The 17464-nt window shown below is 45.4% G+C and overlaps 2 protein-coding genes across 13 annotated transcripts in view; one reads left to right on the top strand and one right to left on the bottom strand.

Annotated features, from left to right (window-relative positions):
* Positions 1 to 374: 374 nt before the first annotated feature.
* RNF6 (ring finger protein 6) lies at positions 375 to 9127 on the bottom strand. 11 transcript variants are annotated; one of them, XM_065678499.1, is made up of 5 exons: positions 8899 to 8956; positions 7864 to 7940; positions 5113 to 5325; positions 4436 to 4543; positions 375 to 3242 (listed from the first exon to the last, which is right to left on the bottom strand). In XM_065678499.1, the coding sequence occupies exons 3-5, from the start codon at positions 5303 to 5305 to the stop codon at positions 1507 to 1509; spliced, it is 2037 nt and encodes a 678-aa protein (XP_065534571.1). In that variant the 5' UTR covers positions 5306 to 5325; positions 7864 to 7940; positions 8899 to 8956; the 3' UTR covers positions 375 to 1506. The 11 variants fall into 11 exon arrangements, with proteins under 11 accessions (XP_065534571.1, XP_065534579.1, XP_065534577.1 ...); XM_065678507.1 differs by lacking the exons at positions 7864 to 7940; positions 8899 to 8956 and adding an exon at positions 9043 to 9127; XM_065678505.1 differs by lacking the exons at positions 7864 to 7940; positions 8899 to 8956 and adding an exon at positions 9043 to 9061 and having other exon boundaries at positions 5113 to 5320.
* A 6300-nt stretch (positions 9128 to 15427) lies between these two features.
* The window catches only part of CDK8 (cyclin dependent kinase 8), a 75248-nt gene continuing 73211 nt past the window's right edge, over positions 15428 to 17464 (top strand). The window contains exon 1 of one of the 2 annotated variants that reach the window (XM_065678493.1): positions 15428 to 15851. In XM_065678493.1, the coding sequence (XP_065534565.1) occupies positions 15724 to 15851 (128 nt within the window). In that variant the 5' untranslated portion in view covers positions 15428 to 15723. The remainder of the gene's footprint in view (positions 15852 to 17464) is intronic. The other variant, XM_065678492.1, reaches the window with a different exon arrangement.

The following is a 17464-nucleotide window of genomic DNA, read 5'->3' as shown; positions in this document are numbered from 1 at the left end:
ACACAAGCACCTGGCACTGAAGTGCATTTGCCAAGGCCACCTCTAGGCAGGGAAAGCCAGTAGGACTTTTCCACTTCAGGTATTCTTTCTGCTGCTTGCAATATACACACTGTATAGTTCTGTCTTTCTCCAAAGCATACTGCTCAGAAGAGGAGCTTTGGAACATCCAGATTACTTTCAGAAGCCCCAAGCCCCAAGAGCACTTTGCCTTGCATTTTTACCTACCATAACAGAAAACAAACATCAGGGAAACACACATATACAGCTGGGGAAAAAAGAAGAAAGAATAAAAACTGAGACCAAATACCAAGAATGATAAATCCTCTTACCCATTTAGGGCATAAGGCTCAACAGTAATTCACACAAAGCCTCAATTATTTACTTTGCAACTTTATTTCTTTATAAGTTATTGGTATAAAGATTAATATCTAATTATACAGTAATCTGGGGACTTTAAGGGAAGCTTATTGTCTTTTTTAGTGTCTTTTGCCATTTGGTCCTCTGACATGTTTTAAGAGGACGAATATTATATGTGTACCTTAAATTCCTGTACAAAACCACTTCAAACCTTTGTTTTGTTTTGTTTTTCTGAGTAGGATGCACGAATCATGCATATTGTAGACAATATAATGATCGAGGAAATATTTCCTTCTTTAAACTAAGGCAGTTAAAACCCCATTAATATCAACTGAGTCGTTTGGAAGAGTAAAAAAGGCTTCCTCGGTGCTCATTTATTCTTTGAGCAAGTATCATGTTCAATAAGACACACCTTGAATTATCGTTGCTTTGATTGCTGTCTGCATTGAAAAGACAGAGATTGTCAAAGACAGCATTTACCTATGTACATTTTATAACGTCACTAACCCATCCGCTTTTGCATATGAACTCATCAACATTAAGCATTGTGTAAAACCACATGCAAAAACTGCCATTTTTTTTTTTAAGTAGAACCAAATTGGCAAGTTTTTGGAAAGGATATTTCAACATTAAAAAAAATATAGTCTATTCAAATGAGCACTTCAAGTAACTTAAATATCTTTAGCAAACATGTCCAGCAAGAAACTCTCTGTAAAAGAAATTGTTCTTAGAACAAAAAGCTAATGAATGGCTATTTAGACACTAATTTTTCAACACAGTGGTGGGTCTGTGTGAAACAATTTGTAATCTAAATAAAGTGAGTCCATTACACTGTTAAAAAAACCGTACATTAAGCAGGACTGATTAACTATTGCATTTCTGTATTTACAAAAGTGCTTAGCATAACAAAATTACCTAAAAAAATATAAACTTTACCAGTCTCATTTGGTTCTATGTGTACTCCTAGATCTGCATTTGGAGAAAAATAGTATTTACATTGCTAGATTTAGACAAGTTTCCTATTCTTTTTAAAGAAATTTAACAAAACTCCCCACACAAATGGACCCCTGTGTAAGTCAAGTCATTCCCCCTGGCTCATCATAAATAGAGCAGAAGCAAATCCTTGAGTATTGAGCAGTACAAGTCATTCTAGCCATTGTCTGTGGCATTAGACCCCAACACAGGCTGCCGACAGATTGGGCAAGTGGAGTTTTCAGAAAGCCAGCGATCAATACAATGAATATGAAACTCATGCATACAAGGTAACTGCCTTAGCTTATTCCCTGTTACATACTCATTAATGCAAACACTACACGTTTTACTTATTTCATTTTCAGTGTGAATATCCCCATAGTTCCGTGTGGAAAGATTGTCAATCTGCTCTTTGGTTAAACCTCTTAAACGATCATCATCATCTTCTTCATTCAGCAAGAAGAAGTGGGCAAGCCGGAGTATTGGCAGCGTTCCATTTTCCACCAGGTTGTTTGCATCTTGGGACTGCCTGTTATCTTGGGTTTCATTACTGTGACCATAGCGTTGAGTATCATCACTCTGTCCATTCGTTCCCCTGCTGCCTTCTACTGTGCGCCCATTTCTAGATGAAACCTCACTTGAATCACTGCTGTTGTTTGCTGAACTTGAGTTACTCTGCTCTGACTGTACATCCGGTAAGTGATGACCACCTCTTTGCACTTCTGAGTTAGATTCAGTTTCCATTAATGAACTCAGTTCTCCGAAGCCTGTCATAATTTGTCTAAGGATTGATCGTAGAGCCACTGAGGAAGGCTCACCAAGCCCCGTTTCCGAGATCCGGCGGAGAGGTATCCTTATAGTGCTAACATAGGTGCGAATACCCGCACGTTCTGATCGTGAGATCGTGCGCCGAAATCCCCCGCTGTCGCTTTCAAAGGTAACTGTATTTTCTGCCATTCCTACTCTAGAACGAGTTCTACTGGCAATACTGTCCCGATCTCGGTTTTCTCCAGGACGAATTCTTCTCACCTGAAGATCTAATGTAATTGTTGGATGCCTTCTAACAGCAGCTACTGGCCTACTAGATTCCTCCTCTTCCAAAGTTATTCCCAAGGATGGGGCTACGCTGGAAAGCTGAGGAGTCTGAGTATTACCTCTTGCTGCTTCTTCGGCAGGCTGTGAAGAAGGCTGAGCTGTTTGTCTTCTGCTTCTGCTGGCTTGCTGTGCATTTCTATCCTGCCTCTGCCCATGTTCCTCAGAACGAGCAGTATCACCTTGCCTTTGCAACGGAGAGCGGCTTCGACTACTTAAAGTAGATCTCAGCCGCAGAATTTCTAGTCTTTGGTTTGCACTCATCCGAACGTTAGTTCTAGCTCTACCTCTTGTGACTCCTGCAGAAGTACCTCTTCCTGTTGTTTCTCTTCGTTCACCAGCAGCTGCAGAATTACTACGTGTAGTATTTGATTGGGAAAGGCCTGCCAACTCTCTTGTTCTACTCCTGAGCCTCCCTGAGACTGGTTCAGAGGCTGCTTCAGAGCTTTGTGCCATGGAGCTTCTTACAGACCTGGTCCTTGCGGTGCTTGAAGCCTCACTGTTTGCCTCTCTTGTGGTCCTGCTTCTCGTTCGTGTGGGTATTGGGCTGACAGGTCTTTGATATCTTCTTTCCAAATACATTCTACTAGTATCTATACCCATATACGCCTCACCAGCAGTTTCAAAACTGTTATGATCATGATTTATGTTGATTTCAAGACTAAATCGAAACTCCCCACTGTTTGGATTTGTTCGACTCACAGCTCTCCAGGTTTGGTTCCCACTCTGCCCACTGCGAGTGGCATTGCCTGTGCGACGAAATGTGTTCAGCCATTCAAGCAGAGAGTCTCCATTTGAGTTTTCTCCAAGAACATCAGAATCTGAGAAAAACAAAGAATGGCAAATATTCATATGACTGTCTGGTCAGCACACTACAATGCGCTCCAAATTCTCTATGCTTGCTGGGCCCCAGCTTCAGAAACAATACAGGAGCAGGACAACTACCTTGCCGTGCTAACATCACTTTGCTGAAAACATGCTCTATGTAAAAATGTCAGCAAAACTCATCAGTTCAAACTAGAACTTTTGTCTCGCCACCAGATACACAGAGAAATGAATGCACCCAAATGGCCTCTTCTGGCAATAGAAAGTTAGTTGTATTTGTCCAATATCTGTCCCTTGCTTAAGCTATTAATTTGAAGGCATCCTCGTCAATTTCAATAAAGGAAGGAAGATTATGACAGATTTTGTCTTCTTATGGAAAACATTATAAAAAAAGTTGCTTTCTATAAGCAGTGGAATAAATGATGCACTATTTTGACAGGTTTGCTCCTTTTGTGCATAGACAGTCTTTTCCTACAATACCCACAGATCTGTTCCCAAATCTCTTCCAACTACAACCTCAAGAACAGCTAAAATTGTGGTTAGTGCTAACTGTGTGTATAAAATAAGGCAACAGGGATGATCACCGTGAAGGTTTTCCCTTGACAGGATCAGATTGAGGTCTCTGTCTTCTGCCATGCCCCTGCTTTCATGAAGCCTGCAAGGACTTTGGTATCTTTACTTCAGAGTTGCCTATTGCTCTCATAAAGCTGACTAGAATTGGCCAAATGATTAAGCCAACATTGCTGGGGAAGTGAAGACAGACAGTGCACATAACACAAGCCATTAAAACAAACAGGAATGAAACAACAACAAAACAGTGGAGAAATTAAATGCTTGCCAATTAACTTCTTGTCTTCTTCAACTTCTCTAATACATGATAAAACCTCTTAAGAATTAGAATAAATTATTTTTCTGCTATTAAGTCTACTAGCAAGGGGAAACAGGAAGAGAGGAGAAAATAATTTGTGGTGGACAGAATCAGATTTCATTGAGTGTTTCAAGTTTGTTTTCATGTCATTAGGAAATCTCTCTTACTTTTTAGAATAATCCAGAGAGGTACAATGAGAAAACAAAACTCAAAATAGCTGCTACTGAAATCCATCAGTATTTCTGTAAAATACCTGTACAGAACAGTATCTGGGTATCACATACTACGTATATCTAATATATATGAATGAAGAATGTTTACCTCCAACCGTTCTACCTTCACCTTCTCTGTTATCCATATCAGTCTGCGATGCCAGACGCTCCTTAGCCCCCTCCAAGCGCTGCTGCAACTCTTCTGCTGTTATTTCCCCTGAAATAGTTTACGTTTTGACAACGCTATTAGATAAGATACTATTATTGGCTCAACGCAGCTGTGCAGAAATAACAGTAATTTCTATCTTGAACAAAAATCTTCAGGAACAAGGTAAAATTAATGCAACTAAAAAGAACACAGCACTAGTGTGAGACTTGTAACGCAGGTACACAGAGGAAGTAGTTACTGGGGTGGAAGTAAAAAAGATGCTGAATGTATACCAAGAACATGCCAACTTCCAGCAACGACTCAGAGGCCCCCAGAATTGCCACATACCAGCAGATACACTTTAGTGTACCAGATGTTAATTATTCGTGTTTGGATTATTACCTTTATATAGAGATGTTGCATTTGAAAGAGTTATATTTTTATCCCAGCTTTCGTATGTGTTTAAGTGGTTCATTTTTACTGAGTGTCATTAATTTTGACTGGAAATGGAGGGGTGGTTTCCTTTCTACAAAGTCACAGAAGGCAAGCTACTGAAGTCATACAACCACATGCAGTGCCTGACAGCAGTAGGGTCAGTTCCCATTACATGTTTTCTACTGAAGGTACCCACGTCTTACCAGGAGTGCCAAGCAGGTTGCGGTCTCTCATTAACCTGTAGTCTTCCTCATTGAGTTCATTAATGAACTGGTAATAGGCCTCCTCCCTACTGAGGCGCTCCAGCTGTCGCTGCCTCTCATCTTCACCATGACGATGCTCCTGTGAAGACGCCTGCTCATTGCCATTTCCTGCACGGTGCCGAGAGCGATCCATAATGATAATGCCAGGCTGTCCTGAACAAAACCAGGAGGTTAGACAGCAAAGTAATTACAGTAAATATTTACCTAATTTACAGTAAAATGTTCCCCACATTTCCAATGAAATTAGTTTATTAATAGCTAAAGATGACTGAGGTGAAGCTCCATGCTATTTGCCAAGTTAACAGTGTAGTTTATTATGCCATTAATTTGCTTCTAGCTTGTTGAAAAATAGTGAGACATCCCCTTTGCTCACTGAAAGGCAATACCAGTTGGTACAGCAACTTTAAAATAAAAAAAGAAACGACAGATGTTTTACCTTTTTTTTTTTTTTTTAGCTAAATAAGGATATTTTAGAAATTTAAAGGAATAACATAAAATCTATTTTCCTTCTCCCAAGTAAAATACAACAGCAGGGTGGAGTATTTTAAAAGCAAAAATGTCACTGAAAACATCATTCTCGAATAACTGGAATGTAATTACCCAGCACAGACTTCTGACAACCACAACTGTTGCCCTCTTCCACTTGAAGCATTTAGACATTTACTGGTACGCAAGTAAGACTACATTAATATCTGTCAGCACTACCCCTCACAAAGCATGAAGCCTACAGATTCCTTTTTGGTGGAACCGACTCTTTCAACATTCTTATGTTACTTGTGTATTTTCATTGCACTCTCTAATCCAAGGATTAGCTAGCAAAGGGATACCCATCCCCAGAAAACTGGTGTAAAAGAGAAAGGGCTATACTTCACCCACAGTTCTTTGTCACTTTCCAAATACTGGGACAACCCTATTAGAAAGCATTAATAACCTTCCAGTGTCAGAAAGAGGCATCATCTTTGTTGATTTTTGTGGCATTAGCACCTCTCCATGGTTAGGACTCAATCCTGGGCCTATCAGCTCTCAGACCACTCCCCAACTTTTCTGTTTTCTAAACAAAACATGTTCTTCAATGTGGAAGAAGAAGCAGCATCATCCCTTCAATGGGGTTTCCTGCTTAACAAAACCCATCTGTAATACCTGCTGAGTTGACACCTGACAAAGAGAGGTCACTTCTTTAAAGAGGAGATCACCAGGCCAGAAAAAAGAACAAAACAAACAACCAAAAAAACCCCAAACCAACCAAAATGCCAACCATATGGCACCATTCTGCCTGTGTATGGAGAGGAAATTATTGGATAAGTACTTTTTTTCTTTTTTGGGCCAATTCACAAACAGATTAAAGTCACTTCAAGTATGAATTATGGCAAAGCACAGCACAGCATTCTCAGCACCCTCTTGATCAGTAATTAAATCTTGACAGGAGAGGTCATGAGACAGCAAACAGATCAACCAACTATTAGACATACATTCAATAAAGAACAAACCTTTATCAATGCTGCCAACAGATAGGAAGAACCAGAAAACATATCTGCCAACAGCAGAAGCTGGCATACACTTAATATACCTCTCACAATCTTTGTGGGATCCATTCTGACGCATTCTTGGTCTTCACATTTTCCACCCTGTATGCTACTTCTCCCCACACCAGGTAACTGCAGTTCTAAACACCTCTTCCCAATCAACTTTCCACTCATCTGCCTCCAAAGTCCAGTACTGCATTTTGATGTATTTAATACTTCCCTCCCAGCTCTTTAACTCATTTAACCTAAACCCAACCTGAGTATGCAGATTTGCATACTTTCAAGTGTTTCCTGTTCCTGTAATACTTGTGGGGGTTTGAAATTTAGTGTTGCCCTCACGGCTCAGCCTCGCAAGCTGTAGGTAATTCCTGACTTCCATCTCCCACAAGAGCTACGTTTAAATCAGGCCACTTCTCAGATCACATTTCTAGACACAGATTTCTCAGCCAGCTCTTTGTCCTGCTGCCCTGGTTTCCTCAAAACAAATGCAGTTGTGTCCCCTTCCCTAACCACAGAGCACTGTTATCACCCTGATAACTCTGGTCACTTGACTACTATAATGAAAATGTCCAATCCACACTGCACTGAAGATTATAGTGCCTCTGTTCTAAATGACTTACAACTTGACACAGGTAGGAGGAGAAAGAGAACAGATAAAATTCATTTAGTTTCACATAAGGTTGCTACTTGGATGAAAGGCTTAAAACAACTCATGTGTTATTGTCTGCCTAACAATGACAATGGTAAGTCAACGGACTTGCTGGGTACGTCATTATATTGTTGCACAGAAAAAAAAGTGACACGTAAATTCCTTACGTGAAGAGTCCATCACATGCGGTCCCCCTCAATCACAACTTAAACTCTTGTTCAAAAGAGAGGTTCTTTGCTTTTCATTTCTCGTGCACAGAAAGTCTGGAAATCTCTTCTTCAGATTTTGTGGGTGGTAGAAAAAATTGCTGGTTTGTTGACAACTGTACAGTAGGATGATTAGTCACACTCTTTACATGACTCACTCAGAAGCAGTAAGAAGCGTGAAGCGTTCAGTTTTCCCATCTGTTTAACATAACTGCACTATGACAACTACTATCCATATTTATCAAATGCCATCAAAACTAAGTACTTTGGCACTTACAATGTTTCGGGGTAGTGAAAGTTGAAAGGTACTAACCGCATCAAATTGAAGTACTTTGGCACATAAAGTACTTGAGAGTATTGAAAAGCTGATGGGTACCAAGATGTAAAGACCTGAAATCGAAATCCAGTTATGCCTCAGGATTGCTCCTCTTTTGCAAAGAAACTGGGGTCACATGCCAACAGTTTATCTACATTTTCCAGAATTTTCAACCAAAACTAACTCCTTTAGCTCTTAATTCACAGTTACTCTGGCCCATTCTCACGATTTACATTGATTTTTACCCATGTGATATATATGCACCTTTGGCTTTTATGCTTTGGCTTCCTTCCACGAATTACTACCCCCAATTCAATCAGGTACTCGAACTGAAAAGCTACCACCTGACTGCAAGCGAGATGACTACAGTTTGGCCGAGGAAGGCTCCCTGAGCGCCAGGGCTGTTTAGCAGTTCTGTCACATGCGGCCTCCAGCCAAGATGATCTCACCGACACAAACAAACAAATAAATAACCCCAGCCCAGAAATCCCCCCGAGCCTGGGGAAACGGGGAGCAGGGGAAGGGTCACACACACATGCAAACCCAAAAGGCCGTTATCAAACAGCCCGCAGGACACCCGCAGCGCCCCAACGCCGTGGAGCCGCCCGCCCGCCTCCCCTCGGCCCTCCGCAAGGCCGGCAGCCGGGCCTACAGCTCGCAGCGCGCACCGAGCTCACGCTCCGCGGCGCAAGGCCTCGGGCCGCGCTCCGAGCCGCGGGGCGGGGCGGGTGCTGCGGGGCACGCCGGGGGCAGCGAGCCCCAGCCCGGCCTGGCCGCCAGGGACTGCGCCTGTTGCCAGCTGCCCGGGGGAGCGGAGGGGCAGCGGAGCGACTGACACCGCTCCCGTCCAATCAGCTGGCCGGCTAGCGGCCAGCGACCAATCACAGCAGGGCAGGGCAGCCCATGTCCTCCCGCTTCTCTCCTCTCCCGGCTCCCCGGTCGGGCCCCGCCACCAACCGCCACCGGCCGGATCGACTCGCTCCAGCGCTGCCCGCGGCCCCGCCTGCCCTGCGCGCCGGGGAGCGGCATCACCTGCGGCGACACGGCGGTGCGGGCATCATGCCGCCGCCTGCCCTGCGCGAAGGGGTGTCTGCCGGCAGCCCGGCCCTGCCTGCTCACCGCGCTCCCCTCCCCTCCGGCAGGAGCACCCGCCGCCCACACCGGAACGGCACCGACCCCTGTGTGCGAGCGGCGCGCTCCAGCCCCGATTGCGGTCCGGGCGGCTGCCGGCAGCCGCCAGCGCAGGTTCCGAGCGCGCGGCACGGCCCCGCTGCGAGCACCGCCCCTGCGCGCATGCGCGCGGCGGCGGGGCGGGGCGTGGGCGGCGGGGCTCAACGGTCGCGGCGCGCGCGGAGCTAGGTGTGGCCGCGCGGCCGTAATGCCGTGAGGAGGAGGGAGGCTGCCCGCGGGTCCGTACGGCCGCGGCTCGGGCTGAGCCTGCCCGGTGGAGCCCGCCGCCCTCGGGCGCCTCTGCCGCGGGCCTGGGGCTGCCCGCGGGTCCCCGCTGTCGCTGTGCGCGCTCTCCCGGTGTGTGTTCTCGCTACGGGTTCGGTTTGCCCAAGTTGCCGTTCTACCCATCCCTTCTTCCTCGTAAACGCGGAATGGAGTCGCTTCAGGCCCGGCACTGTGTCAGCAAGCTCCCTGTGGGGCAGAACTCGCATGGTTATCCCGCCCTGGTGGGGGGGAGCCTCAACTGCAAAGGTAAATAACAGTACACAGAGAGGGTTCCACAGGTCATTGCTTCTCAGCTGCAGAACAACCTCAACATCTTTAACCTCGTAACGTCAGTGACCAATGCTTTACCAAATGAGCTAAGGTTTCAGTTACTCATTCGGTACTTTATAATAAATTATATAAGGAATAAAATTTTCCACAGTGAGAACAACCACACATACTGGAATAATCTCCCCAGGGAAGTGGAGGATTCACCAAAGTTGGGCACTTAGTATTCAGCTGGACAGGGTATTGAACATTGTGTCTAGACTGTGTTTCTGCCAATAAAGGTTGGACTAGATGATCATAGAGGCCCCTTCCAACCTGGTGTTCCAGGTTGGTGTTCCATTTTCTAAAACAAACCATTGGTTGCTCAGAGCCACCACCAAAACTTGTGTTTCGAGCTGTGATTTTAGTCATTTCAATTTGCAGAGCTGAGTTTTTCACACTTGATGCAAACCCTTTTACATATTTCCCACATGCCACTTTCTGATCACATTCACAAACTTTCTTTTCTAAGTTGCTCTGCAGATGGAGTCAACACGTGGCAGAAGCTAGCAGGCTGTGAGAAGAGTGCGTGCCACATAACTATTTCAATCAGCAAAATGCAACGATTTAGTGAGAAGGATGCTTTCACTATGTAACAGCACCTTATCCCTAGAATATCCAAACTGTTCATACTGTGTTCAAACATGCTTGCAGACATAAACAAAGTTGGGGTGATTTTTATGCAACTGGTCTTGTTGCAAAGGCAAACCCTCACTAATGAGTGAAGTGGTACGAACGGCTCAGGACCAGTGTCCAGTAAGGTACCTCCGATCTCCACCTCAGCTATGCTCCCCAAGATTGCTCTATTCTGGCTGAGAAAAAGAGTTACATTCAGGTTCCATTATAGTTTACACTATAGTTTACACTAGTTGTGCTTTTTGTGCTTCATTGTAGTTTACACTCCTTTTGTGCTTCCACGAGACAAATTGCAGCTGGGATACATAATTAGCACTGGGGCCAGATCAAGGACTACTTCCTGCTCATTGTATTCAGAAAATGGAAGTCTCATCATTATTCATGTTCCTTGCCACAGTATGAATAATTAGCATTGTATTATGATTTTGTTTGCCTGGAGTAATAAAAATATGTCCTTCCTGAAGACCAATTTTACTTTCACAATAAAGATCATAGTATATAAAGTAGTTCCTGGATCCTTTAAAAAGTCAATTTCTGCCCACAGTTATTTTTGTGCTCTCTTTGAAATCTTTTGCTGTCATAGTCTGGTCTTAGTAATCATTATTCCACAATCAAACACAGTATCTTCTCTGGTAGCAAGCCCACATATGGGCTGCTCACCCAGAAGAAGGTTATGCTGTAGATAGATAAATAAACCCATATTTCTGTACTGAAACCTTATACTGATTAAGTTTTATTTTCCACTGACCTGTCTTCCAGTGTCTAATTTTGCATTCATGTCCTGTTCATACTGATGTATCACAACAATATCACTATGTATAAGATTTATTTTATACTATGTTGTTAATACAAAATGCCGTAGTAGATCTTTCCTGGAATATTATTATTGCTTTCAACAGGAAAATACTGTCTTTGGAACTACAAGGACTGTGGGGAGTTCTTACAGCAGCTTTCCAGTATCTAAAGGCGGCTTACAAGTAAGCTGGAGAGGGACTTTTTACCAGGACATGTAGGGACAGGACAAGGTGAATGGCTTTAAACTGAAAGAGGAGAGATTTAGATTAGATACTAGGTATTCTTTACTGTGAGAGTGGTGAGGCACTAGAACAGGCTGTCTGGAGAAGCTGTGGCTGCCCCATCCCTTGCAGTGTTCAAGGCCAGGTCAGACATAGCTTGGAGCAACCTGGTATCGATGAAGGTGTCCCTGCCCATGGCAGGGGGTTGGAACTACATGATCATCAAGGTCCCTTCCAACCCAAACCATTCTATGATTCTGTAATAAAAATAGCCTATGGAGGGCAGCAAACCTCAGGATATTACAAAGTTCTGTAATAGAAATTCTGTAAACCTGGTTTTAATTTGATTTTTCAGTCATTTAAGTTCTTTGGAAAGTAACTTGATTCTATTATATTTTATTACTAGATATTATATACATAAGACAGAGCTTCATAATATTTATTAAAAAAAAAAAAAAAGAAATAACAAAAACCTGGGTCTTAGTATATGTAGATGACACCAAAGTGGTGACGTTGAGAGGAACTTGGAGAGGGTACAGGAATGGGCCATCAGGAACTTCACATTCAACAAGGACAAATGCCATGTCTTCCATCTGGGAGTGACCATTCCTCTGGGACAAGACTGACTGGGGGCTTTACTGACACTCTTTGCTGGAAAGGATGGGGAGGTCCTGGTGGGCAGTGGTTAAAGAGGAGTCAAGCATGCATCCCAGCACCCATGAAGGCTATCAGCACTGTATCAAGAGGAACACAGACAATGAATTACCAGGAGGTGATCGGGAAGTGATTATCTCCCTTCATGTGGCTTGTTTGCCTGCATGTGGAATAAGATGGCCAGTTTGAGGGTCTCCAGGAGAAAAATCCTGGTTGGAAAATTCTTGATGACCTGGAGTATGTTGAGCTGAGAGCATCAAGATGGTCATTGGCCAGAGCCCTTGCCAACGGAGAGGAGATGTGAGTACCTGGGCTTCTTCAGCTGGGCGGAGGTGCAGCCTCCCAGTACCAGCAAGGAGGTTACTGGGAATACAGAACCAGGATTTTTACCCGTAGAAGGACAAAAAATTTCACCTCAAGGACAGTCAGATCAAGAGTCTGTGGAATCTCCCTCCATAGAGGTTTTCAAGATCCGAGTGGACAAGCAACCTGGATTAAACAGTTGCCCTGCTTTGAGCAGGATATTAAACTAAGTAACATCCAGAGCCCCCTTCCAACCTGAATATTTCTATGATTCTCTTTACTGAAATAATATAAAATAATAACACACTACCTATGAGGGTATATTTCCCCTCAGGGAGGCCTCTTTTCAATAACAAAAGTAATCAGGAGTTCACAGGCTGAATATTCAAGGTCTGTTGAGATGCTTGAGAACTGATTTTCTGGCTTCTCCAGGAGCATAACACAACCAGGCTGAGAGTGACTGCAGGTGGCCCTTAGTCAGGCAAGCTGATGTGCATAGCATGCAAGCATGACTCTCCTGTCCAGCACCTCGACCCAAAGAACCAATCTGTGTATGCTTAACTTATATTCCTTCCATAATCTAGGACTCTTTGTAAGATAAAGCACATCACTAGTCTGAGCAACTTGATAGTAAAGTGCAGTTGAAAGCAAAATTAAAAACCCTGTGTTGCTTTACATAAAAAACTACCTGTACAACAAGCACTTTACTTACCTGCTGTAAGTAAACTGCGATCTTAAAATGCTGCCTGTATTCAGCTGACTCACTCATCTGCACATTAACAACTGCAGGGTTTCTGGAAAATACTCCAGCTGTACAAGTATTATGACTTGGTCCTGTTTACACCCAGAAAAGAAAAAACCCACACATTATTCTCTTGCCTTCAGCTTGTCCTGGTCTAAGCAAAAGTGGAAGGTGTACAGCACTTAGCAGGGCTGGCCCTTTCCACTCAATACCAAGCTGGGAACTCATCACTCACATTGCTAAATAATGTCCCTTTGGGGATACAGAGAACTTTTAGCAGGTACTTTTATGGGGAAAAAATATGTAAAAAGCAGAAGTATGTTCAAATTTGGCAAATTATAAAGCGGAGCAAGTGGACATTCTAGTGGCATGGGAACGTGATTGAGTGTTGTAGGTTATCCACTTTTAAAACACAAAGATGAGAAAGCAAAAACATTACAGATATGCTTCTCTCTCTATTTTTTCTCTATTTCTGAAGACCGTGGAGCAAGCAGCTTATTGTACATTCTGCAGCTGTAAGCTTCGCTTCAGAAACTGATTCTAGCACCAACACCATGGCCATTAGCATGGAAAGACACCAAAATTAAACTTTTTCTTGAAATTATATTATACCATAGCAGATTTTTTAAATAAAGCACAAAACCCCATGCAACTTTCCATTAAAAAGAATTAAAAGTTGACCTTCAGATGTCATTATGAATCAAGGTGTGCTTTCTGTTTCAAATCTCTTCTGATGTGGGGATCATCCATATGAATTGGTAAAACTGGACATTACCAGCAGTACAAGGACCTGAAGTGAAAACAGAATGAAGAAGTAGTGAATTTTCAGCTAGCCTCAAGGTGGAAGGCACACGATCCAAGTGTTAGGAGAAACTAATGAAAGAAACATTTGCAGAAAAGCAGACTTGAAAACGCTCTTACAAAAGGATCGAAGTCTGAAAGAGAAAAGAGGATATTTCTGTTGTGGGTTTGACTCCTCAAAGTTTATTTGTCAAAGTATGGAATTCTTTCCAAGCGGATTATGTAAACATGTAAAACACAGCACAGGTCTTCAGAAAATTAGTCTCAATTCTGTATTCCTCTTTTCCTTGTGTCTTCTTTTCTTTCTAAGCAAATACTGTTCTTCCTTCACAAACTGCAGTGTTTTTTAGGTCCTGACAGACTAAACTCACCCATTCAGTACCATGCAATAATTGGATCTGTGTGAAGGAGCTGCGGTATTTGTTGCCTCCCTGAAAGAACGATGAATAATGTGAGGAAGAGTACAAAGTTACAGAAGCAGTTATTTTTACTTCTCCCTCCTTGCTGGCAGGACTGGGGGTTTGAATGAAGTGGGTTTGGCCATCCGAGCTTGGGCCTTGCCATCCTCAAAACCCAGGCAGCCCAGAACACAGAATCACACTGCTCTGCCCTGGACTGAGGTTGATGAACGTTTAGATGGTGTCTCCCAGACCGCTTGATCCCTGTGGTCTGCAGCACTGTCATGAGCTGTGCCTGGCTGACTGGCGTAGTGAGGCGCCGGGCAATGTTCTTGTATACTTCAGTTGAGTTGGTAGGCAAACAGAATTTGTGGCTTCTCTCGATTAAGCATATGTTTTTCATCACTTGCCTAATTGCCTTATCCAACATACGTGATGTCCCTGACAACTACATAGCAACATCCTGAAGGTCCAGCTGTGGGCACGGGACACCAGTCTGATTGAGTGATGCCAGCTCAGGAGGCTGGCACACCCCTGCCCCCAGTTTCAGGAGTCCATTAAGGTGCAAATCAAACTGGAGATTTGTAAATGAAAATGGTGATGATTTCATAAGTTTCCAGAAGATGTTTCTTCTTCAGGAGCCCCACATCCTATGATATTTTGTCTCAACTTCACGGATTTCAGTACCCACTTACCCACATTGTGCTCTTGCGATGAAATGAGAAGCGTTATGTGCACGATTACTGAAAATGCCAAACTATGGACTGTAATTAGAAAGATTGTTGCAACTTCGGTGAAGTTACAAGCTCTCTGTTCTATAAAATGCCCCTCTGGCTTCGTGTGGGGTTGGTAACTGCAGCTCTGGCAGCTGAGGAGAGGACCTGGACCCCAGTATTCACTGTAATGATGCCACCCACTGCGTGTGGTGACTGCTCAGGGCAGGCCGTATGCCCAAACGCCAGGGGCTGATCCGGAGCAGCCCACGGGTGGGTGCCCAGTGGCGGGAGCCCGATCTAGGGAACACTCAGACCGGAGACTCTGCCCGCCCCGACGCTGCTGCCCAGCCAGACCAGGCCCGGCCCACACACCACGACTCCCGGATGAACTACAGCTCCCGGCATGCCCCGCGGCACCGCCCCGTCCGTACCACACCTCCCGGCGTGCCGCGGCGCTCGCGGGGGATGCCGGGACGGGGGGGCGGGGCTCAGCGGAGGTCGCAGCCCGCCGCCTTCCACGTGGTGCGCTGCCCGTCGCGCCTGGGGCCGGGGAGGTGGCCGCGGTTTGCGACGCTTCTTTGCGGCAGTGGGGCCAGGCGCGGCCGCCGTATTCCGCCCGGGAGACCGGCTGTTGTGCCGCTAGCTGGCGGGGCAGGGAGGGTGCAGCCGGGGCCGGGGCTCGGGAGCGCAGGCAGCAGCCCCGCCGCCGCCCGCCCGCCGCTGCATGGTCCGCGGGGCTGCCCGGTGGTCTCCTGCTCCTCCTGCCGCTGCTGCCGGGCGGGGCGCGCCGCGGTCGGGCTCGGGTCGGGGCGGCGCGGCGGGCGCTGAAGATGGACTATGACTTCAAGGTGAAGCTGACCGGGGAGCGCGAGCGGGTGGAGGACCTCTTCGAGTACGAGGGCTGCAAGGTGGGCAGGGGCACCTACGGGCACGTCTACAAAGCCAAGCGGAAGGACGGGTGAGTGACCAGCCGGGACCCTCCTGCACCCGCCGCGGGCTCCCCGCCCCCCGTTCCCCCCCGACCCGTCCGTGCCCTCCTCCCTGCCCCCGATCGGTCCTGCCCCGGCCGCCCTGCCCCGCGCCCGCCGCCCGCCGGTCGTGCCGCCGTTCCCGGACCTGCTGTGCCTCTTGTGCCGGCGGTGCTGCTGCCGCCGGGTTAAGCACCGCGGTTCGCGGGTCGGGCTGTGCCCCGCTCCCGCGGGTCGCTCGGAGCGTTCCCGTCCCTTCAGCGGGTTTCTGGAGTCGCGCTTCCGTAGGGGCAGGTTCCGAGGAAAAAAATACGTAGTTGAGGAAAACTGGTTTTCTTTGCGAATAAATCAGTAGCCACGTACAATGTGCAGCCTGGCCAGCAGCTCCGTAAAACGGGGCTTGATTTTATTTGATTATAATGCTTTTTTTGTCGGATTTATTATTTGTAGTCACCATTTTAAGTATTCTCACTAGCTTCCTCTGGAACCTAACTCTGCGGGTCCTTTGGGGGATTTAGAATGCTTTAAAAGGGCTTTTATGTGTGGCCAGTTCTCGGTACAGACCCGAGTAAATGAATTTCTTTGCCTAAATATATTAAAGAAAGATCTAGCAAACTGTCATTTAGGTTTCACTCGCCCATGACATGGCATCACTTGCTGAACAGCAGAACAATAGGAAGTAGGGAGCAGAGGAAGCAAGAGAGGCAGGGGCTGGCGTTGTAACAGGTCCTGTATTTCAAACCACATCCATTTCTTCTGTTACAGTGGTGCTCTGTCACTCAAGGTGTATTTTAGAAGTTGGAGTGTAATTTTTTTACAGCAGATAAACTAAAAAGAGAACTCTTAAAGCAGGCTGTGGTCGGTCACGGCTGACTTATGGTTTGGTTCTGTTTACATAAGCTTTACTTTTAGAAATGCTGTAGCCGGTACATACAGAAGGGCTGTAATGGGACTGTTTGCGCCGTCTTGTCTGTGGCTTAAAGACGCTGATTTTAATCGCATCACAGTTTCTTCAGCATGAATTTTGTTTGCTGCTGTGAGTCAGCTAACTGCTTTTCTACTCAAATTTTACATTTGGGTCCTTCAGGCTCATCACAGGGGAGATTCTTACCTTGCCTGAATTCTGCTTTTGTTTTCTGGGAGGGAAAGGGGAATGAACTGTTGTGCATGTGATAAGCTATTGCCCCAAGTCTCTTTACAAGTAGGTAGTAACTTCGCTGTACAGCTAATCGTGGTTTTAGTGCCCGTAAGGAGACCTGTAATATGAAAAACAGATTGAGGTACTGAAAGATTTGAGGACGATTCTAATGTTCGTGTCAGGCGCTTTGTAGCATGTTGGACTGCAGCAACGTGTAGGAAATTCAGCGCGCAATACTGCTGAGGCATATATTCCATAATATTTCTGGTGAAATCATCAGTCTGCTTGATGTTGTTTGGGAGAGATTGTTTAGAGCTGCTCCTGGTAGTGCTATTTTGAAAAATTTGAGGGGGGAAATGGAGGTGTGTGGTTTAAAAGAGGCTTTACAGCAGGACTTCCTCTCGGTTCTTGGGCATATCTGATTTTTTAAATCCTCTTCCCTTCCAGGTTACTGAAAACTTTCTC

Source organism: Lathamus discolor, chromosome 4, assembly GCF_037157495.1.
Source record: "Lathamus discolor isolate bLatDis1 chromosome 4, bLatDis1.hap1, whole genome shotgun sequence".
Lineage (NCBI taxonomy): Eukaryota > Metazoa > Chordata > Aves > Psittaciformes > Psittacidae > Lathamus > Lathamus discolor.
Note: the sequence above shows the minus strand (reverse complement) of the source record. Positions and strands in the feature narration are given on the sequence as shown.

Excerpts from the sequence above, each read along its gene's own strand:
- RNF6 (XM_065678495.1), bottom strand. The coding sequence starts at position 6,869 with ATGAGTGGAAAGTTGATTGGGAAGAGGTGTTTAGAACTGCAGTTACCT. Across the intron at positions 4,544-5,112 it reads CAACCTGCTTGGCACTCCTG|GGGAAATAACAGCAGAAGAG; the intron begins GTAAGACGTGGG and ends AAACTATTTCAG. Across the intron at positions 3,243-4,435 it reads TGAAGGTAGAACGGTTGGAG|ATTCTGATGTTCTTGGAGAA; the intron begins GTAAACATTCTT and ends TGTTTTTCTCAG.